The sequence below is a fragment of the Hyperoodon ampullatus genome (assembly GCF_949752795.1).
Source record: "Hyperoodon ampullatus genome assembly, chromosome: 15".
In the NCBI taxonomy this organism is placed as follows: Eukaryota; Metazoa; Chordata; class Mammalia; order Artiodactyla; family Ziphiidae; genus Hyperoodon; species Hyperoodon ampullatus.
The window spans coordinates 15,192,520-15,216,037 of NC_136928.1; the positions used below are offsets into that span (position 1 = coordinate 15,192,520).

General features: G+C 48.0%; 2 protein-coding genes across 2 annotated transcripts in view; one reads left to right on the plus strand and one right to left on the minus strand.

The window, feature by feature from the left end:
• The window catches only part of FAM178B (family with sequence similarity 178 member B), a gene marked incomplete at its 5' end in the record, with an annotated part of 90,297 nt that extends 88,195 nt beyond the window's left edge, over positions 1 to 2,102 (minus strand). Inside the window, 2 exons of the mRNA XM_079720614.1 lie at positions 219 to 356; positions 2,039 to 2,102. Coding sequence (XP_079576740.1) covers positions 219 to 356; positions 2,039 to 2,102 — 202 coding nt within the window. The remainder of the gene's footprint in view (positions 1 to 218; positions 357 to 2,038) is intronic.
• An 18,076-nt stretch (positions 2,103 to 20,178) lies between these two features.
• COX5B (cytochrome c oxidase subunit 5B) lies at positions 20,179 to 21,999 on the plus strand. The gene is made up of 4 exons (XM_079721171.1): positions 20,179 to 20,310; positions 20,875 to 20,948; positions 21,117 to 21,216; positions 21,801 to 21,999. Exons 1-4 carry the CDS (start codon positions 20,205 to 20,207, stop codon positions 21,911 to 21,913), a joined length of 393 nt encoding a protein of 130 aa, XP_079577297.1. The 5' UTR covers positions 20,179 to 20,204; the 3' UTR covers positions 21,914 to 21,999.
• The last annotated feature ends 1,519 nt before the right edge of the window (positions 22,000 to 23,518 follow it).

The following is a 23,518-nucleotide window of genomic DNA, read 5'->3' on the forward strand; positions in this document are numbered from 1 at the left end:
CTGGGATAATCTAAGCCATCTCTGTATATAAGGTGTCCACTGTTGGCCCTCCCAGTTCTGAACTCAATGGGGACCCTGGCAAGTGCTAAGAAATCACTGAACTTCCTCTTGTAAAGGAGAAGTGGGAGCAGCGGGGGTTCAAGTCTTGACAGGAGCCCCCCGGTGGCATTTCTTCCTTCCGCTGTGGGGTGATACTTGGGCCATGGTGTGCCTTCTACCTAGCAGGCCCCTTTGGCCCTGGGGAAACAAGAAGGACGAGGGTGGGGCCCAGTGGAAAGGGAGCCAGAATGGAGGCTTCAGGATGAGCCAAGCAGAGGATACGGTCTGGGAGATAGGAGAGCAGTTGTCCATCAGGACTGCAGGACAGGAGAGCAGGCAGGGTGTCAGGGTGAAGGAGCATCAGGGTGCATGTATTAGTCAGCTTGGGCTGCTGTAACAAGTAGCACAGCCTGGGGGGCTCAAACAACAGACATTTATTTCACAATTCTGTGAGGCTAGATGTCAAAGATCAAGGTGTCAGCAGGGTTGGTTTCTTCTGAACCTGTCTCCTTGGCTTGCACATGGCTCTCTCCTCCCTGTGTCATCCACGTGGTTTCTCCTCTGTATGCCTGTGTCCTAAGCTCCTCTTCTTCTAAGGACCCCAGTCATATTGGATTAGGGCCCACTCTCAATGACCTCATTTAACCTTAATGACCTCTTTAAAGACCTTATCTCCAAATACAGTCACATTGTGAGGTGCTGGGGGTTAGGACTTTAACATACGGATTTTAGGGGATCACAATTTAGCCCATTATTATGTGCATTTGGCAGCACATTATTATGTGCATTTGAGCTCTGTGGAAGGTGGAGGCTGGTAATAGAGGCCTCGAAAAATGCTGACAATTCTTGATGTGTATCAGAAAGGATGATACTGAAAGTCCCAGGTCTTTCCCATGTTCTTGATTCGGGTATCATTTTACTGCCAATATGGCCATGACATCAGCATGATCACAGTGGGCAACCCAGACATGTGCTCAGGCAAACAAAAATTGTGAGCAATCTTCTACCTGAACTCTCAATGGTTTAATATGTGAGATGACAGGTAAACACCAGCAAAAAAAAAAAAAAAAAAAAAATTTGCTCTTAGAGCCAGAATATCTGAAACGCTGTTTGGTCCATAAATAACAATGCATCTGGTGGAAAATGTCTCCATTCCTGAGAAAACTGGGGACTAAGACCCGGATCCCCCCGGCAGTGCTCGCAGAGGATGAGACGTATGTGGAGCGAGGGTCTAAGCATGCTGATGACGCCTCCAGCTTTTTCATGGAAGCATTTTAACAGACAAACTGCAAAGGTGGTCAGGAGTAAAATTTCAAAATTCTGCAGAAGTCAAAGAGCAATAAAATATTCCCTTTGCTTACTGATAATACACGGAAAAGGGCTTTGGAAAAGAGCCTGGAAGTTCCTCAAATGATTAAACGCAGAGGTACCATATGACCCAATAAAAGCATCCCTAGGTATGTACACGAGAGAAATGAAAACATTTGTCCACACAACATCTCGCACACGAATGTCCACAGTAGCATTATTCACAACAGCCAAAAAGTGGACACAACCGAAGTGCCCATCAGTCATTGAGTGATAAACAAAATATCCATATCATGGATATTGTTAGCCATAAAAAGGATTGAGGTACTGAGACACGCTATGACATGGATGAACCTCAAAAACATTATACCAAGCAAAGAAGCCGGACTCATACGAGCACATATTGTGGGTCCCATTTATATGAAGTGTCCAGAATAGGCAAGTCATAGAGACACAAAGCAGATTCATAGTTGCTTAAGGCTGAGAGAGAGGAGGGAAGTTGGGGTGAGAGCTCAGGGATGCTGGGTTTCTTCTGGGGTGACGAAAACTTCTAAGATTGACTTTGGCGATGGTTGCACAGCTCTATGACTATACTCTTTAAATGGGTGAGTTGTGTGGTATGTGAATTTCATCTCAGTAAAACTTTTTTTAAAAAGAAAGTCAGTACAAGGAGAGTAAAACTAAAGGTCACCGCTGTCGATGAAGTTGAAGATTCTGAGGGCAGAGGACTTCAGAAACAGGAAGCTGGAAAACATGGTCAAAGCTGTTCACATTGTAGATGCTGATCAAGAAGCAAGAAGGAAAAGAAAACCAAAGAATAAAAAGTATCACTAAAATCTTCCAGAAATATTCTATGTGAATGATAATGCCTTCTGGGAATTTTGGGGGCGATTACAGCTACTCTTTTTAAAAACACTTTTATTTGAGGTTCTTAGTGCAAAGCTGAGTCTAGAACATTTGCCTAAACCAAGCAAATGCTTTGGTGAGCAGAAGTCCACGGAGATGATAAAATATAAAAAGAATCAGAAACCGCTGATATAATGAGACCAAATCCATGCAGAAAAAGCTGCGTGCAACGGGGGTGGGAGGAGAGGCTATGTTCTTTCTCCTTTTTAAATCGGTTTCTTTTCTGAGCACAAGTGCTTTCTGTGTCTTCCTAACAATGCGGAGCCCACTACGTTTAGGAAAAACAGCACAGCCTTTGTTCCAGTCCAGAGTCGATGGCTTTTGCTGTTCCAATTTCAAGATCATGACAAGCAGCACGCTCGGGTCCGTGACAGCTCAGCAGTTCAGGGCTCAGATGGAGCGCAGGGCGCAGGGCGGGAGCATGGGGAGGCGGGCTAGAGGGGTGGCTGTCCTTGCTGAGTGAGGAAGCAGCACGGTCTCTCAGCCCCTTCTCTGCACCCTCATCACCACACTGGGGAGTCCCAGCTCTTCCTGCGTCACCTGAGTGCACAGACGGAGTCTTATCTCCATACCCCAGCGCCTAGCCTAGGGCCCATTCCAGAAGGAAGCTCAGAAAACTAGTCGATGCTATTGTACACTTATATGTCCGCTTGGGCTGCCTTAACAAAATACCATAGGCTGGGGGGTGCTTAAACCACAGATTTATTTCTCACAGCTCTGAAGGCTGGAAGTCCCAGATCCAGGTGCTGGCTGGTAGGTTATATTCTGAGGCCTTTTCTTGTGCCTCACGGGAGGCTGCCATCTCTCTCGACTTTCTTTTGTGCACTCACAGGATGGGAGCGGGTAGAAAGCGAGCCTGTCTGTGCACTCTGGTCTCTTCCTCTTCTAAGGATGTTAAACCCAGCATGGGCCCCACCCTCATGGCCTAACCTAACCCTAATTACCTCCCAAGGCCCCATCTCCAAATACCATCACATTGAGGGTAAGGGCTTCAATGCAAGAATCTGTGGGGGAGACACAGTTCAGCCCACTGTGCCATGCAATATACCAAACATCACTATACCAGGTACAAATCAGATGAATCAACTTTAAAGGACAATATACATGCAGAAAAGGGAACCAGGGTAAGAATACAGCTTGATGAATTTTCACCAAGTGAACACACCCAGGCAACCATGACCTAAGTCCAAAAAATAGCATATACCAGCATCCCAGGGTCCTCCTCACACTGCTTCCCAGTCAGGACCCCTACCCTCTGCTCAAAAGGTAGGACTTCCATAGATTCGTTTCACCTGTTTCTTGAATAATGCGTAAATGAATCACACAGTATGGATTCTTTTGTGTCTGGCTTCTTTTGTTCAGTGTGATGTTTGTGCATGTCCATTTTCATTGCTCTGTAGTGTTCTGTTGTACAAATACAGGCTCAACGCTTCTACTATTGATGGATATCTTTGTTGTTTCCAGTTTTGGACTATGAATAATGCTGCCATGAACACTGTTATACTTGCCTTTTGTACACACACAGCCACATACCCACACACCCAGTCACACGCATTTCTGTTGGGAACGCACCTAGGTGCGTCACGAAATAGTTATGTCCATTTGTGGTAGCAGAGGCCAAACGATTTCCAAGTGGTAGGATGACTTTACCCTCCTGTCGGCCATTTAGCAGTTCCCCTCATGCTACCCTTGACGTCAGTCTTTTCAATGTTTACCATCCTAGGAGGTGTGTACTAGTTTCTCATTGCATTGTTCAATTTGTACTTCCCCAATTATAATGAGATGGAGTCAATTTTCCTACTGCATTGTCCTCCTGGATATCTTCTTTTATAAAGTGCCTCTTGTCCATTTTCCTATTGAGTTGTCCTTTTCAAAATTTCTTCATCTGGAGGCATTCTTCATATATTCTCAAGGCGAGCCCTCTGTCGGTTTTATGTGCTGCAAATATTTTCTCCCACTAGATGGCTCGTCTTTTCACTTTCTTTTTTTTTTTTTTTTTGTAAATTTATTTATTTATTTGGCTGTGTTGGGTCTTCCTTTCTGTGCAAGGGCTTTCTCCAGTTGCGGCGAGCGGGTGCCACTCTTCATCGTGGTGCGCGGGCCTCTCACTGTTGCGGCCTCTCTTGTTGCGGAGCGCAGGCTCAGTAGCTGTGGCTCACGGGCCCAGATGCTCCGTGGCATGTGGGATCTTCCCAGACCGGGGCTCGAACCTGTGTCCTCTGCATTGGCAGGCAGATTCTCAACCACTGCGCCACCAGGGAAGCCCTCACTTTCTTAATGGTGTGTTTAAAAGAACTTTGTAAGTTTAATGTAGACTAATTTATCAACAGTGTCTTCTATAATTAGCACATTCTGCATCCTGCTTAAGAAATTTTCCTCTATCTCAAAGTCACAAACATAGCCTCATATGTCAACTTTTAGAATTTGTTATTTACAATTCATATGTGGATCTATAATCCACACAAGATACATTTAAATTGTTACTGGTGTATAACTTAGATAAGGTGCACAAATCTTAACGAGCTTGATGAATTTATATACATATAGGTAACTACCACCCAGATCAAAATATTGAACATTTCTCACACCCTAGAAGGATCTCTCATACCTCCTTCGGTCAATAACCCCAAAGATAACAATACGTTGCCTCTATCACCATCAACTATTTTGCCTGTTTTGGAACTTTAGATACACAGAATCATACATTTTGTACTCTTCTGGGTCTAATTATATTTTGCTCAACATCAGTGTTGATTAACATTGAGATTCATCCATGTTGTCGCATGTTGCAGCTGTTCATTCATTTTCATTATTGTATAGCACTCCATATAAATACATCACAACTTCTTTTTTATTTATTTATTTATTTATTTATTTATTTATTTATTTATCTATCTTCGCCGCACCGGGTCTTAGCTGCAGCACATGGGATCTTCGTTGTGGCATGTGGGCTTCTTAGTTGCAGCATGCAGACTGTTAGTTGAGGCATGCATGCGGGATCTAGTTCCCCAACCAGGGATCAAACCTGCGCCCCCCTGCATTGGGAGTGCAGAGTCTTACCCACTGGACCATCAGGGAAGTCCCCATCACAACTTCTTTACCCACTCTCCTTTTGATAGACGATTAGGTTGTTTCTTATTTCAAGGTATTATGAATAATAAAGTTGCTATGAATATTCTTGTACATGCTTTTGAAGGACATAAACACTCTTTTATGTCGGATATCTACCAGGATACACAAAACTTTGATGCTACCACTCTATGAAAAACATTTAGATTTGTCAAGCTCTCCCTGCCAAAAACATATAGCATATTTTATCTATAATACATCTATAGTTCCCACATCTATAATTCTTTTTGGAAAGAACTGTGAAAACCAGTCTTCTCTGTTTTTTTTTTTGCGGTACGCAGGCCTCTCACTGTTGCGGCCTCTCCCGTTGCGGAGCACAGGCTCTGGATGCGCAGGCTCAGCGGCCATGGCTCACAGGCCCAGCCGCTCCGCGGCATGTGGGATCTTCCCGGACCGGGGCACAAACCCGTGTCCCCTGCACTGGCAGGCGGACTCTCAACCACTGCGCCACCAGGGAAGCCCTCTTCTCTGTTTTTTATTTTGAAATAATTTCAGACTTACAAAACATTACAAAAATAACACAAAGAATTCCACATGCCCTTCATCCAAATTTCTCAAATGTTAACATTTCATTATACTTGCTTTATCATTACCTCTAATATGTATGTGCACGTGTGTGTGTGTTTGTGTGTGTAAATATGTGATCTTGACACTGTTGAAGAGTATTGGCTAGTTACTTGGTAGATTCTGTACACTTGGGTTTGTGTGATGTTTCCTCACAACTGGGTTCAGGATATATGTTTTGGGCAGGAACACACAGATGTGATGCTGAGTCCTCAGAGCCTCATGTTCAAAGGCACGGCTGTCAATTTGTCCCATTACTGACGTTGCTAACTTTCATCACTTGGCGAAGGTGGTATCTGCCAGGTTTCTCCACCATAATATTACAATTTTCCCTTTGTAACTAATTAACATCTTATGGGAAGATGCTTTGCGACTATGCAAACATCCTGTTTCTCATCATACTTTCATTTCCTAGTTTTAGCATCCATTGATGATTCTTGCCTGAAACAATTTTTATGGGAATGGTTGAAAACTAGTTTTTGTTTGTTTTTAATAACTTCAAATTTTGCAAAAATCTTACAGTAATAACCAGTACTTCTCACAAATCAAATGGAAGCCTGGAAGATCATTAGACTTTTACCACAAAAACATCCCCAGAGTCACCTTCAAAGATTAAAAGAATAAAACTGGCAAACTGGTGGTGGCACCGGCAGTGGCTACATTCTCAGGCAAAGAAGAGAGAGAATAACTCTCCTAAAAGTCTCCGATTCTGTACAAACCACCCGCAGACTATCTTGATGCAGGCTGAGAAAAGACATTTTGCATGCTCAAAGCATCTCATTCTAGAAGGAGCATATAAGGTCAGCCAGGGCAGGGATGGGAAGCAGGCCTCAAGCCTGGCAGATCCTGAGGTCCCCAGGGTCCAGCTCATGTCTTCTCTGGAGACAAAGCAGAAGGCGAACTTCAGACTGTGTTTCTAGGAGATTCTCACCTCTGTAGCTCTCCCCAGGCTGAGACCTGCTCACCTGTTTAAACACCAAACCCAGCACAGACAACCTGCTGCACCAGCTGGGATCCTGCTATGTTGCAGCTTAACCAGTCAGGGTCCCTGGGAGCAATGTCACCAAGGGAGCTGACATAGAAACAGGTTCTAATTTTTAAGAGGACTAAGTCCCAAAAGCTCATTCTGAAAGCCAAGAGTTAGAAATAAGAGAGATGGGGGCTGGAGAGAAAGACAGTGTCTAGGTTAGCTCACAAAACCAGTAACTCACGAAGCAGTTGCAGGGAGGATTGAGGGCCGTGAACGGAACCTTGACCCAGAACATGATTCCTACAAGATGATGACTGACCTAGGCACCAGCAAGACAACTTGCCCCAACTTGTCCAGTACAGTTCTGCTCAGCAAAACCCAATTTAGCATCTCTGATGTGTCAGGCCTTGTGCTGAGCCCTGGGATACCAAGGAAGGGGAAGATAGGGCCTCTGCCCTTGAACTTGCAGCAGTGGGAGGTGTCTACCAAGAGGCAGACCGGGGGTCACCAAGACTCCAGTGGATGATGGAGCCTGGGCCCCACTGTCCCAAAAGGTGTGTTCAGATTGGCTGGTCATGAGCAGGCTTATGGGCTAGGGCTGCCTGCTCAGCGGGCAGCTAAGGCCGGCTGCCGTAAAGCACGTGTCCCTCAAAGGTACTGCTCTGCTAGTGGTTATACATCAGTCCAATTTTCCCTGCAAAGAAGACACATCCACCAGCTGTTTCTTCCCTCTCCAACCCACAAAGTAATACATTTTTCTTACGTGTACCTGTTGTTCTTGGCTTTTACCAACCCCCCTCGAGTTCCTTGAAAACATTAGCATTTTCAAAGAAGAAGAAATGAACCACAGTAGAAGAACACAGGCTGCTAACAGGTCATCTTTTCTGCCTGAGTCTCCAACTCTGAAACCTGCAATTCATCAGAGCTAAGATTTTAAGAGCACTGTGACTTTCGGTGCAACTAAGAAAGACAAAAAGCTGCCGAATGAACAAACGACAGCACGAAGGAAGACACCATCCACTGTGGGACCCAGCCCAACACCGAGCTGTTAAAGTGTGAGCAAAGGGCTTCCCTGGTGGCGCAGTGGTTGAGAGTCTGCCTGCCGATGCAGAGGACACGGTTTAGAGGACACGGGTTCGTGCCCCGGTCTGGGAAGATCCCACATGCCGCGGAGCGGCTGGGCCCGTGAGCCATGGCCGCTGAGCCTGCGTGTCCGGAGCCTGTGCTCCGCAACGGGAGAGGCCACAACAGTGAGAGGCCCGCGTACCGAAAAAAAAAAAAAACGTGAGCAAAGATGCATCCTAGAATCAATTAAAAACGATAATTCTGGTTAGTCTGACAGGCTCCGAGCGCTGTGTGCTAGTTGTCGAGACGGGAACACAGGAGGGGACAAAAGCGATGATGTCAAGGCCCTGCTCCAGTCAAATGGGGAGACACACTTATTGTCTAAACGTTACTTCTCCTTCCGCTGTCTCCCCCGCAAGCCTGCAACACCCAACCATCCAAGGCCTGTTCCTCCTCAATCTCACTCAACTCTTTCCACATTAAGGAGACCATCTTAGAGCACGGCTCCCTGGTCCGGCCATGTTCCCACCTCCCCAGTGCAGCCCAGGGACTGGGGTTTCCGTCTGTCAAACGTACCCCACTGCAGGACCCCAAGTCCTGCAAACCCAAGTCCAAAGCCTTTAATGTTCAGCCTCCGTCCCCAGCCTCTCCCATTCTTCATCACGGTCTCACATCTGATTTCAACACATCACCTCCCTTTTTTGTTCTTCTACTTTCCAGCTACAAGAAAAATAAAACAATCTGTCTTAAAGTGTGACCACCAGGCCAAATAATTACGGACTCCATAGTGCTTTGAGCCTTGATACATTAAGATCCAAGATTCACTCAGAATAGTACAACTATTGTGCTTTTATGAAGACCATTTCTTCAAGATGCCTTATTCCTAACACCCTGCTTTATGTCTGTCCCTTTAAACAAATATTTAATAGCTCAGGAATGTTAGTGAGGGCAGAGGCTCTGGTCAGCAAGGACTCAGCTCACAATGTGAAACGAGATGAGTTTTATCCACAAAGAAAAGCCAAACAGTCTCCAGTATCATAAGCCACACATCCATCAGACTGGGCAGGGGCGGGAACAGACAGCCTTTCTGGAGAGAAAAACGACAGCGACCCTTTGTGCCCTGGGGAGCATGAAACACAAACGCGCAAACAACAAAACAAACCACCATATCAATCAAAACACAAACCAGGGGGCTTCCCTGGTGGCGCAGTGGTTGAAGAGTCCGCCTGCCGATGCAGGGGACACGGGTTCGTGCCCCGGTCCGGGAAGATCCCACATGCCGCGGAGTGGCTGGGCCTGTGAGCCATGGCCGCTGAGCCTGCGCATCCGGACCTTGTGCTCCGCAACGGGAGAGGCCACAACAGTGAGAGGCCCGCGTACCGAAAAAAAAAAAAAAAAAAAAAAAAAAACCACAAACCAATTCCAAACTAGCTTGAAGAAATCTCCACTCCAACAAAGCGAACCATGCCTTGGTGACTGTGCCACCTGGGGAGAGGAGGGCCTGGCCTGTCTTCATCGGGGCCATCCCTGTGCTCAGATCAGAGTCAAACGCAAATGCACACGTGGAACAAAGAAATCCATGAAAGTACAAGACGGGAGGACAGCTGACCAGCACAGGGCTTGGGACCGACCAGAGTCCTAAGGGGGAAGTTACTGTGTGGCCACCATGCGCCTCCCGAGGATCTTCAGCCTCAGTTTCCTCACCTGGAAAACGGAGCTGGGCAGCCTACTCCCTGAGTTGCGGGAGGAGGCTGGCACAGGGAGCCCTCGTCACGAAGGGCAGGCAGGGCAGGGCTCAGGAGGCCTGGGAGGGGGGCAGGGGACAGGGCCGGCTAGCGGGGAAAGGGAACGGGCACAGGCCTCCAGGATGGTGGGGGTGGAGGACGCGGGACCGGCGGGCCGGCCGGGGACAGGCGCGGGTCCCTACCTCCTGGACTGCGGGATCCTCCCCTCGCCTCAAGGTCGACCTCAGCAGCCCACTGACCTCCAGAAACAGCTTCCGGGACCGCTGCTCTCTGCCCGCCCAGCCTCCGGGCCGCATGCGCAGCTCCTCCACGTGCGCACCACGTGCGCGCCCCCCGGGAGGTTGCAGGCGGCCTCGCAGGCGCGCTCCCGCACCTGCCCTGGCTGCCGCCAGCAGTGGCTTGCCTCCCCACACTGAGCCTTGGTAAATTCAGTAAATCGCTGAATCCTCATGTGGGCACGATGGTGTCCATTTTACAGATGAGGACACCAAGGCCCCGGGGGAAAGGGCCACTTGCCAAAGGCACACGGACAGAAGGGGGCGGTGTCAAGTTTCAATTCCAGACCTGGTCGTCCTAGCACTTCGGTTCTTTTTAAAGTTGAGACGCTACAGGCCTACGTTTTGCTTTGCGAATGGATCTGTCCCTGACTGTGTGTGAATGTCCGTGTGTCTGTGTGCACGCTCTTTGGAGGGTCTTGGCCCTCAGACTGACACTCAACAAATACCCGTTGAGCCCCGACCCCATGCCTGGCATTGATTTGGGCCATTTACACAGTATTCCTCTTTGTCCTCGGCCAGTCCTGCCATCAGTTAAAACCCACATCCTACTCTTCTGGAGAACTGATTTTTTTTTTTTTTTTTTTTGGAGAACTGATTTTTAATTAGGCATCATGAATAACTAATCATCCTCTTGTGTGGTTTTTCAGGCAGGATGGTGGAGAGCTGCTGCTGGAACTCTGGCTAAGCCCATACTGTGAGCGAGACCCTCTTCTGGGGCCAGGATGTGATGTGTGGGAAGGCAGCAGCCCTGCTGTGCTGGGAGGCCTTCCCAGCAACATTGCTGCTTTGACTTCCTTTGATCATCACCTCTAGGAGTTCAGGCCCATTAATTCATCTGACTTCCAGTTGTCAAAAGGGATAATGCAGAGGTTGAACGGATCCCATCTGAACTCCTTACTGTTTTTTTGAGAACTCTTGCTGTTTCAAATGTTTTAAACATATATAGGTTAGATCCATTTTAATGAGCATCATTTCAAAGTTTAAGATAAAGAGACAGGCAAAATTGAAAATAACCTACACAAGAATAATTCTTTTCAGTGTATAAATGCTTCCCCCAATTTTCCCTCTTCACAGCAGGCTAGAGGGCATTACTGCTACCCTCATTCTTCAGATGAAGAAACTGAGGCTTGGAGGCCATCTGCCTGGCCCAGGGCCACACACGGGGTTATGAGAGCCAGCATTTAACCCCAGGGCTCTCCTTGCTACTGACCTGTCTTTCCCCACATCTCTCAGGGTTTTGCCTTCACTTTGGAGACCTGTTGTCCTACTTATTTGCTTGTGTTCAGGGTCTGTGTCCTTGAGGCCCTCTGTATTCTACCCAGAGGACCCTGGAGAGAGAAAAGGAGGTTTGGCCAACAGGGTTGCTTTGGGTAGCTCAGGGACTACAGGAGAGACCCCTGCAGGGCCTGGCCATGGGCAGCTGAGGACCTGCCCCGTTGTCCCCTCCCTCCCCCTCCTCCCACTCCTCCATCTCCTCCTCCTGGGATCTCTGTTCCCTCAGGCCCTGCTCCAGGGGACCACCTGCTATGCATGCCCGCTCCTAGTGACTTGATCTCTTAACCCAGTTAAAGAACTGTGTTCCTAAGGGTCCTTTGAACACGCCCTAGTGATGGGACTGATTCAGGGGAGCTGGCCTTGCTCCTTCCCAAGTCATGCCATGTGAGCAGCTGCTTATTCTTCCAAAAGCCAGCCTGGAGTGACACTTTCAATTATTTTATTCATCCATGACTTCTACTTCATGTAATTATCATTTATTGATCACCTAGTAGGTGCTGCATACGCAATATGAGTTGTAATTTAACCCTTTTAAACGGCCCTACAAAAGGGAAATTGGAGGTTCGGAGAGGTTAAGAAAGTTGCCCAAGTTGCACAGCTGCTAGTTACTGACACCATCTAAATCCATGTTTCTCTGACTCCATAGTCTATACCTCTTCCTCCTCACTACACTGATTTCAAGAGTTATTAGAGAAAAGATAAAAAATCAAAACCACAATGAGGAAGAAGACCCAAATTTTGGCCAACAGGGCTAATGTGATTATGTGAATGAATATTAAATCTGTCTCTGAGTTTCTTGGAAGCAAGAAAAAGAGGGGGGAAACATGAAGGGTTACATGCTTCTCTATATAATATAGAGTCTCTGAGGTAGGAGGAAATAAAATTTTTTCCTTATTTTCCATTCCGGAAGTCATTTCCCATGTGGGATTTTATACAAGGATATTATGTAACAAAATGAACAAAGTTTTCAACAACCAGGTACAGCAAAAGACAGCTCAACAATTGTCCTGTGTAAAGCGTTCGTCCATTCTGTAATCATTCAACAAACCCTGAGCACCTACCATGCCTTAGCCGCCTAGATGCAAACCACATGCAAAAAGATAATTACCCTGCAATGTAATCAACCCCATAATGGAGGTGTGCCTGATGCTTCTGGAGCACACAGGAGTGGGATGACACCCTGCCAGTGAGGGGTGGGGGGAGTCTGATGACCTCACAGGCAACGTAGCCCCACAGTCTTGAAGTTTGAGTTGGAATTGACAACTTATTTTCAAAAGGAGGAAAAAGCATGCGAGGAATGTGCAAAGACATGAATGCAAATGGTACATTTGAGGACTGGAATGTCACTTACCAGTGCGGCAGTACAGGACTCATAGGTGACAGCCAGCTTGATGAGGACTTCAAGGGCCAGGCTAAGGGGTTTCCTCAGCAGGATCCAATTCAGTACTGAAGGAACAGGGGCCAAACAGAGATGGGAGGAGCTGGGAACTGGGAGTCCCAAAAAAGGTAGTAACAAGACTACACATGGGAGTCGGTGGCTAGGCCCCAAGAGGGGCCACCCTGGCGACTATTGCTGAGGAAGAACCACACACTGACAGGAGGGGAACCCCAATGTGTCAGCACAGAGGACAGATTCCATGAACTGAATGAGGGGACCCAAAGTGAGCTCAGCTGGAAACCAGGTCGATTTTAAGAGTCCACAGAGAATTCAGGAGGTGAGGTCTAATACAAAGTTATTCCTGTAGATGAAGCATATAATATCAAAACAAAGACCAGTGAGGGTGACTCCGTGCAAGACTCCACTGACAGGCCCAGAGCCTTTTTGGGATTCAAACACTCCTTCCTGGGACAGAACTGAGATTCAAGGATGAGGACTGGATAAAGGGGATATACCATGGGCTATCCTTGGAGTGTCACTTTCCTGTGTTTTTTTGTCTGTTTTTTTAATTCTTTAGACCTGTATTTAGAGGATGATTTGAGCTCAGGCTCTCTGATGTAATTCTGGGAGGAGAACGTTTTGGAAGCTCCTTCTTTGAATCTTCTGCTTACTCTGAGCTGGACAAGTGTCCAGTTCAGATGAATTGCCCCAATAACCCTGTGGATTCATGAACTTAGTTTTTGAATGCATTCACATGCATGTGTGCTTACCTATAACGTGTTCTCATCGGCTTACAAAAGCAGCGTACCAAGGGGCTTCCCTGGTGGCGCAGTGGTTGAGAGTCCGCCTGCCGATGCAGGGGACACAGGTTCATGCCCCGGTCCGGGAAGATCCCACATACCGTGGAGCGGCTGGGCCCGTGAGTCATGGCCGCTGAGCCTGCGTGTCTGGAGCCTGTGCTCTGCAACGGGAGAGGCCACAACAGTGAGAGGCCCACGTACCGCAAAAAAAAAAAAGCAGCGTACCAAAAAAATAAAACATGTGGGGACTTCCCTGGCAGTCCAGCGGTTAAGACTCTGCGCTTCCACTGCAGGGGGAGCGGTTCAATTCCTGGTCAGGGTACTAAGATCCTGCATGCCGCACAGCACAGCACCCCCCCAAAATAAATAAATAAATAAATAAAATTAAAAAAACAAAAGCAGTATAGCTGTCTTTTATGGAAACAACTTGGATTTGTTGAATACTTACTCCATGCTGGACTCCATGCTAGGTACTTGGATAAGGAGAGGAACAAGATGAATGTGGTTCAGCAGGTCCTCCCAGGGGGAGCTCATACTCTAGTGGGAGAGAAAGGTGGATACACAGCCACTCTCTCAGCATCGAAGGCAACACAGCCATTTCCCATATGCTGCCTCATTTGACCCTCACAACTACCCTGTGAAGTGGACCTTTCTTTCTTTTTTTGGGGGGGGCTTGATTTCTAAAAATTGAGATATAATTCATATACCATAAGTCATCCTTTTAAAGTGGTTTCTAGTATATGCACTAGGTTTGGCCATCATTATCACTAATTCCAGAACATTCTCAATAGAAAAATCAGAACCCATTAGCAATCACTCCCATTCCCCTTTTCCCCCAGCTCCTGGCAACCACTAATCTACTTTCTGTCTCTACGAATTTGCCTATTCTGGACATTTCCTATTTGTGGAAAAAACTATTCTTTCCCCCATTGTCTTTGCACCCTTGTTGAAAATCAGTTGACCATTAATGTGTAGGGTTATTTCTGGACTGAGGTTACAGGTTACTATTTTACAGAGATTCAGAGAGATTAAGCTACTTGGCCAAGGTCACAGAGCTAAAAAAGAAGACACTGGATTCAAACCCAGCTCCTTAGATTTGTGTAAAGTGCTATGAGAAAACACAATGGGAGAACAAATAACTCTCCACCCTGGGAGGCAGGTGTCAGCACTGGTCCTAAAATCCCTAAAGGGAAAAAGCAGAGAGACCTTTGGTAAAACAGCGAAGAATAAGTTGTGGTTGGAAAGCCAAGGGCAAGGGCAGCAGAGGCAGGATTTAAAGACTTGTCAGGGTATTTGGTCTTCATTCTCTAGGAGACGGGGAGTCACTGAAGGTTTGTAAGCAGGGAAGAGGTGGACAGGGAGGAAGAGGTGGAGGACGCTTGGAGGGGAAAGATGGTGAGTTTGGATAACTTGATTGCATGCAGTCCCTAAAGAACCACGAGGTGCCGGCGGGGGTGGGCAGCTTAGTTGGAGAGAGTGGGCTGGGAGCTGGAAGAGGGCTCTGCTGGGGCTTGAGTCAAGGAAATGGCAGCTGAGATCCAGCCTCCAGCAGAGGGAGAAGAGCCAAGAAGAGAGGCTGAAAGGCAGCCTTGAAGTTTAGTTTGGGGGAGGCAAGGAGGAGGCGGTTCACATTGGGAAGGTATCTAAGGAAACGAGGTTGTAAAAGGAGTCTGGGGGTTGGCAAATAGGAGGACAGAAGTTCGGGGCACAGTGTGGTCAGAAGGCCGGCTGGGTGAGACCACGTGTAAGTGGCTGCTGAAGATATAGACTCAGGGAGGGAGCAACTCTTGCGAGAAGTCTGGAACGAGAAGACAGACTGAGGACAGAGAGGCGCTGTGCGGAGGAAAGACTCATGTCTCAGCATGCGTGAAGGCCAAGAGAAGGTGCCTGACGCAGGGAGAGGAGGAAGAGCCCGGCAGGTGAAGGAGCAGCCCTGGGGAGGGGAGACCCAGCTCCTCCAAGACCAGAGGGAAGGAAGGAGGGGAGGGGAAGAGGAGGGTCAAAGAGGAAGAGGAGGGAAGGGAGGCTGAGTAAAATACAGGTGGGTAGGGCTAGGGCTTAGGAACAGTGAGCAAGGGCTTCCCTGGTGGTGCAGTGGTTAAGAATCCACCTGCCAATGCAGGGGACACGGGTTCGAGCCCCGGTCCGGGAAGATCCCACATGCCGCGGAGCAACTAAGCCCGTGCACCACAACTACTGAGCCTGCGCTCTAGAGCCTGTGAGCCACAACTACTGAGTGCACGTGCCACAACTACTGAAGCCCGTGTGCCTAGAGCACTGTGCTCCACGGTGAAAGAAGCCATGGCAATGAGAAGCCCACGCGCAGCAACAAAGACCCAACACAGCCAAAAATAAATCAATAAAAAGAAAGAAAGAAAGAACAGTGAGCAAAAGAACTGCCAAGCTCCCAATAACAATGGCTCAGCCAAGGGCAACAGTCAGGAGCCTGTCATAGTGTGTGACGTTCTCCAGCCGTGCTACGCACCTTGGGAGCAGGAACGCAGAAAAAACATGGTTGAGTAAATTTAGTGTTGAGATCAGTGGGCAAGGGAGCAAGGAGCTGAACATATCGGTGACAGTGTGGTTGAGCCATCTGAGCAGGGATTGTCCCAGCCGGAGGATCATGCTGGTCACTCCCTGCCTGGTCCCCCAGGTCCACCCTCCACCCCTCTCCCTGCTCTCTCTGCTTGGGGGGCACTAACCTCCATGGCCCACATCCAGGGACTCCCTTGCCCTCTGGTTGCCAGCCAGGCAGCGAGGAGGGTGGGAGGAGAGAGAGGTTGGGGAAGCAGGGGCCCTTCCCGCCCCCGCCAGGCTCTGGCCCGGGCACAGCGCCTCCTGCTGCTACAGTGGTCACCACGTGCCAGCATTGCCTGGCCCAGGTGGTCAGAGCATCCCACCATGGCCGTTCCCGGTCCTCACCATCCCCTGGGGCTCTCTAAACCCTGTGCACCCTCTGCAAACGGTCCTCTTCTAACCTCTTCCGTGCAGTGCAGTGGGGACCCAAATGACTTGGGAACAACAGACCTTGGCCCAGAGGGAGGGGGAAGGAGGGGGAAGGAGAGGGAAGGAAAAGGTGGATGTAGAGGAAGAGAGGAATGCTAGGACTTCCCAGGTGGGGCTCAGGCTCCTCCCTGAAAGAATAAACAGAGCTCTACGGGGCTGGGCAGGGGGATCAGTGGGTGAGAGAAGGGTCCTGGGAGGAGGAGGAAGGGTGGCAATTCACCTTTCCCGTGTGAGGTGTCCTGTACTGCCCCCTGGTTCACCAGACTGCTTTCATGTCACACACACACACACACACACACACACACACACACACACACACACACACACACTGTAAATAAGAAGCCCCTCGGATCCCTCTGAGCCCCAGCCCCAGCCAGGCCCCATGCTGACACAGCGCCAGGTGACCCATTTTGGATTTGCAGCATCTGCACAAAAACATTCAGTTTGTTCTGACCTGGCTTTTCCACCAGAAGGGTCCTGGCCCCCAGCAGCCTGCCAGAGGTTCAGGCCCTGGGTCACATGATCCTCAGCCCCCCTTAGGGGGCGCCGGGGCTCCGAGCTGTCCCTGAATGCTGCAGGATGGGGCCAGGCCTCACGTGGCAACTGTCTCCCTCACCCCTTGTTAAAATTAAAAACTGATCCTACATCTGCTTTTGTAAGAGGTGGGGCCTCTGTGATCCAGTCAGAGCTGCTCTTTCTGGCAACAGAAATGCGGATTAAGTCCTTTTTTGACCCCATTCCTTCAAGCTTGTGTGAACTTGGCCCAAGTGAAGAACAACCTCCCCCCTTCCAATCACTCGTGATAGATTCAAGGCAGAAGCCACATTTGATTCACTCTTGAATAGTGACCAGCCTTGGCCCATGGAAAGGAACTGATATAACTTCCCTAACATTGAGTCTCTGCAAATCAATTAAACAATCTCCCAAAATAATATGAATAGCCAATTCTTTAAATGTTTATTTCATTTCTGAATAGATAATACATTCACACAGTTAAAACAAGACCCCCAAATGGTATAAGAGCCCTGCAGGGAACAGTCTCGCTCCACCCCGTCCTCAGGGGCCCAGTTCCCTCCCCCACCCAACATGGACACAGAGGTAACTACTTGTACTGGTTTCCTATGTATCCTTCCAGAGTTCCTTTAGGTAAATACAAGCAACTATGAATGTACTGAATAGACAGTTTTAAAAAAAATTCTCATTAATGATTTAAATTTCTTGATTGAAGTATAGTTGCTGTACAATATTTTATAAGTTACAGGTGTACAATATAGTGATTCACAATTTTTAAAGGTTATACTCCATTTATAGTTATTATAAAATATTGGCTATGGTCCCCATGTTGTACAATATATCCTTACATGTTATTATATAAAAACATAATAGTTTGTACCTCTTAATCCCCTCCCCCTATCTTGCTCCTCCCTCCTTCCCCCACCCCACTGGTAAGCACTCGCTTGCTCTCTATATCTGTGAGTCTGCTTCTCTTTTGTTATATTCACTAGTTTGCTGTATTTTTTAGATTCCACATGTAAGTGATATCATACAGTCTGTCTGACTTGTTTCACTTAGCATGATGCCCTCCAAGTCCATCCATGTTGCTGCAAGTGGCAAAATTTCATTCTTTTTTATGGCTGAGTCATATTCCGTTTTATGTATGTGTGTGTGTCTATCTATCTATCTATGTATCTATATATATATCACATCTTCTCTATCCACCTGAAAAAAACATCCTATGATTAGGCAAGCCTACTGTGAGAGGGAGAAACAAGCCTCAACTCTATTTCCATTTTATAGCCTGGAATAAACCATCTTATGGTCAGGCAGGAGGGAACCATAACACATCAGAACAGAATTTCTCCCTGGTCCGCTGAGAGTTGGGTTAGCAGGTGTTTCTTGGCAAACAGTGCTCAATTATGATGGGAAAATTAAACAGCATTCTCTGCTGCAGTCCTCATCAGTCTTTAACATGCTAGTGTCTTCATCTCCAAAAGGGTGGTTATCAAATGCAGAACTTTCCTATCTTGACCAAGACCTTTTTACTGAGAGCATATCCGGAGACCAGGAGTCCATGGGATATACTTTGGGAAATACTAGTCTAATCATAATTTTACTGATGTGGAAATGGTGGCCAAAACAAAAAGTGACTTGCTGAGTTGGCTGGTGGGGTTCCATCCCAGAACACCTATTTTCCAGACCAACGCTTTTTTCCCCCCAGCATTAAACATCTAACCATAGGTACAAATCAACTATAGATTCTTGGGGAACATTCCTAGGACTTAAGGGAATTTTTTCCCAGCTTAATTTGGAAGGGGTGCAGTGGAGGTAAGGAAGAAGGGAGTAACAGCGGAAGCCATTCAAAGCAAAACACACCTTTAAAGAAGATCAAGACATCTTTGGCCTTAGAGATGATTTTTTTTTTTTTTCTTGATGGAGGGGCACCCACGAAGACCAGCTGTGCTCATGTGAAGAAATGCTCCACCAGGTCCTTTTGAAAATATAACCCCCACGGGACAGGTGGGAACACCTGGGACTTCAACCCTCCCCAATTTACCTCAAATTGACCTCACTGGGCCAGGAGAAGCCCTACAAAACTGATTCTGTATATTCTCTCCAAAAAACAAATTTACTAAAATTTACTTGATCCTATTATATGCCGGGCCTCTGCAAAGCACTGAGAATTCAAAGGTGAATAGAGCATAATTCCTGCTCTGAAGGGGTTTTCTATCCGGTAGGGAAACCGATACTACATGCAGCCAGACTGTGACAGGGCTATACTGACAATGGGAACTAGGTCCTAGGAGCCCATGGCAGGCAGTGCTTACAAAGCCCACCCTAAGAAACTTGCACATCTTAGCTTGTGGGCAATGGGGAGCTACGGAAGATGTTTTCAGTTTTAAACGCAGAACTCCCGTCCCAGTACGTTCTGGGACTCCATCTTCCATTAGCAACTCCGCTTCCTGCTTCCCCTCCCTTAACCTCTTCTGAGTTAACAGCCTCCCAGTAGCCACCCCTTTACCCCACATCACCAAGGTCTTTGGTCCTGGGAAGGGCCCACAATCTGGCCCTACCTTCCTCCCCCTCCCCAGCCTCGCCTCAGGCCTGGACCTCATCACCTCAAAACCACTGTAACAGGAAACTGATGCTAGGACTGCGGGCAGGTCCTGCCCAAGTTCTTGTAGGCTGGGCCACAAGTTTGCAGTGGCTCACACACTGCCAGGAGAACCAGCATCACAACTAGCATGCATCACAACTAACACAGTGGCCTTTGGGAGTCCACTCGTAAATCTGGACAGTCTGGCGTGCAGCAAGTATCCTGACAGGCACTGGCTTCACGTCTTCCATCAGCTGCCTCCACGCTGCCTGAGCACCACTATCATGCAAGAAGCACAGGAACTCCAGTGTGGTTGACCCATTCCACGGACGAGGACCCTGAGGCCCACAGACGCAAAAAGAGTTGCACCCAATTCCAGCGTTAGTAAACGGCAGGGCCACCAGAAGCCTACAATTGAGACCCTGGCCGCCTCCACGCCTGCCCGGCTGCACGGCGGACGCAATGAAGCAGTGCTACGCATGCGCAGCCTTTTCTGAGGCCCCGCCCCCCGGCCGAGTCAGGTGAGTGGGGCGGGCTCCAGGCCGGAAGGAAGCGGAAGGTGGACACGGAGGGGAAAGCAGCCCTCCCCCGGAAGTCCCTTCTGTCTCCGGAGCCTGCTCCCGGAAGTGCTGGTGTTTGTAGCTGGCATGATGGCTTCAAGGTTACTGCGCGGAGCTGGGGCGGTGGCCGCGCAGGCTCTGAGGGCCCGCGGTCCCAGTGGAGTCTCCGTGGTGCGCTCTATGGCGTCTGGAGGTACTTGGCCTGCCGGGAGCGCCGGGGACCCGCGCCGTTGCCCTCCCGGGGTGGTGTTAAGGCAGCAAGGAGCGGGGGGTTGAGGCCGTTCAGCTTCTCCGGGCCCCAGTGACCGCCCCTACGGACCCGGGAACCTCAGACTCCGCGGGCGTCTCCCCGTTGTTCTCGGCCGCCGCTGCTACTGACCACCATACTGACCCCTCTGCGAAAAAATCCTAAACGGAGACGCCGGGTGACCTTGGTGGGCAGGGGTTGCATCCGGGACGTGGAGGGGCTAAGCCGTCCTTCAGGCCCGCGCCCGCCTCAAGGCCAATGCACTCCACTAGGACTCTGGTTGACCTGGTTTTAGAAAAAATGCCGGAAAATGGGCTTCCATGGTCGAAGGAAGAAAGGATCACCCCGTGTACCACTTTTGGGTATCGTGACTTTGGTCCTTAGGGGACAGTGGGTATGGGTAGCCTCTAGGAGCTTGTGGACACACTAGAAGTATGCAGAGATGTCCATATGTGCATTTTCCTTCTTGATCATTTCAGGCGACATCATAATTCACGTATTTTCCTTTAGGTGGTGTTCCTACTGATGATGAACAGGCCACTGGGCTGGAGAGGGAGGTCATGCTGGCTGCCCGCAAGGGACTGGTGAGGAGAACCTTGTGCCTTCTCGGGAGCTCATGGCCGTGGATGGAGTCAGAGCGGCCTCCTCTCTGGGAGCCTTTCATCCAGGAAACCTGGCTTGTGGGAACAGTACTGCTGGCCCCTAGAGGGTAGGGGTCATTTGGCATAATGGACCCTTCATTTGTTTTTCAGGACCCGTACAATATGCTCGCCCCAAAGGCAGCCTCAGGTACCAAGGAAGACCCTAATTTAGTCCCCTCCATCACCGATAAGCGGATAGTGGGCTGCATCTGTAAGTACCTCACCACTATTTTCTTATCCATTTGTTTAATATTTGTTTAACTTAATATTTGTTTAATATACAGGATGTCTATCAGCTGCTGCACCTCTGTTGTTGTGTGTGAGTCTAGGTTTATAAAGAAGATGTGTGTGGAAATAAGTTGTTCTAAGGGTCTTGGCCCTCAGGCCTCTCTGCCCGAGTAGGTCATCCTTAACCGTAAAGAGGCCTGGAACATCAATAATACTGGCTCATTGGAGAGGCAGCATGAAGGAGTATTCATCTAGAAAATATTTATTGTACTTTCTCTTTGCCACACACCATGTTAGGCACTAGGGGTACATACCAGGATGCACCCAGCTTTGGGGTTCTACATAGGCAGGGAACTGTGAGAACCTATGGTGACTGATAAGAGATCAGCTTACTCACAGGTAAACTTGGCCTCAGTTTCTTCATCTGAAAAATGGGGAGAGCTTGAACTGCTCTCTTAAGGTGTCAGCCATAACTCTGTGTCTCAGAGGTGTCTGAGGAAAAGAGGTTAACGTTGAAAAAGCCCCCTCTTCTAGGCTGGATGGCTTTCAGCCACCTTTTTCTTTCAGGTGAAGAAGACAACAGTGCTGTCATCTGGTTCTGGCTGCATAAAGGTGAGGCCCAGCGATGCCCTAGCTGTGGAACCCATTACAAGCTGGTGCCCCACCAGCTGGCACACTGAGCCCCTGCACTAACTCACTCAAAATGTGACGTAAAGTTTCTTCTTTCCAATAAAGACTAGCCATTACATTGGCTCCTCCTCCCATAGTTGGCTGGTCTTATTTCTTTCCTGTGTTTTTTGGGAAGGAATGGATGATTATGTCAGGAATAGCTATCTGTTAATACTAGCTTGCCATCCACTTGCTTTTGTACACCGAGACTGCCAGTTCCCCAATGCAGTGGTAGCTACCACCTGGCATGGGGAAAATGGGCTGTGGAGTCAGGCTGACTGGACTTGTAATACTGGCTCCATCATCTAGCTTTGTCACTGGGGGCCTGCTCTCTGAGGGTGGGTTACATCTTAAAAAAAAAAAAAAAAAAAACCTTGTGAGGTGTTAGGAATAATATATATAAAAAGAGCAGGAATAACATATATAAAAAGAGCCTGGCAGATAGTAGGTCCTCACATTATTGTAAAGACAGAGTGGCCTTGTGGGGAGAGTTTTGGCTTTGAAGTCTTAAAGGACCCAGGTTCAAAGCATAGTTCATGGGGATGCCATCAGCAAAATCTAGAATATGGGACAATTCCAGAAACCAGCAGCCAGTTTCTTCAAATAAGTTGCAAGGAGAAAAAAAACAGGTATGAGTACTTATCAAGTGAAACATGAGGAAGATACCAACCAAGAGCAGTGCGTGGACCTTGTTTGGATCTTGATTTGAAAAAATCAACTGTAGAGAAAAAATTCAGATATTTGGTATTTAGGGACTTATTAAATTTTAGACATGTTAAAGGAATTAGTTTTTTTTTTTTATGCTTTAGCGATATATACTGAGGTACTTAGGGGTGAAATATGTCTGAGATAAGCTTTAAAACAAGAAGGAAGAGAGTAGTTCGGGGTATGACTGATCCATTGTAGCCAGGTACAAGAGGGGTTGTTTTTCTACTTTTGTGTATGTTTGAACTTTATCATAATAATAAACCAAAAAAAAAAAAAAGGTTGAGAGAAACAAAAGCCCGATTCAGTCCCTTTATACCTGTGACACCTTGGACAATTAATTTCTCAAAAGCTGTTTTATCTGTAAAATGGAAATAGTACATATTTTGTTTTGGGATTTGCCATAGAGGTGGCTTTGGTCACTATTGCCACAAAATTGATCCAAACTAGATCTGTAAGTTGAATTGATGGGAGAGAAAAGCCCTTTCCTTCATCTTTTTTTTTAAATTTAAATTTGTTTACTTTTGGCTGCATTGGGTCTTAGTTACTGTGCATGGGCTTTCTCTAGTTGTGGTGAGCAGGGGCTACACTCTGTTGCGGTGCGCGGGCTTCTCACTACGGTGACTTCTTTTGTGGAACACGGGCTCTAGGCGCGCAGGCTCAGTAGTTGTGGCTCACGGTCTCTAGAGCGCAGGCTCAGTAGTGGTGCACGGACTTAGTTGCTCCGCAGCATGTGGGATCTTCCTGGACCAGGGTTCGAACCCATGTCTCCTGCATTGGCAGGCGGATTTTCAACCACTGTGCCACCAGGGAAGCCCTCTTTCCTTCATCTTGCCTTACCTCCTCTTAAAGGTATAAAGCTACTGCTTCCTTTCCTGGCTGTCATCTCATTTCCAGGAAATGTCCAAGCA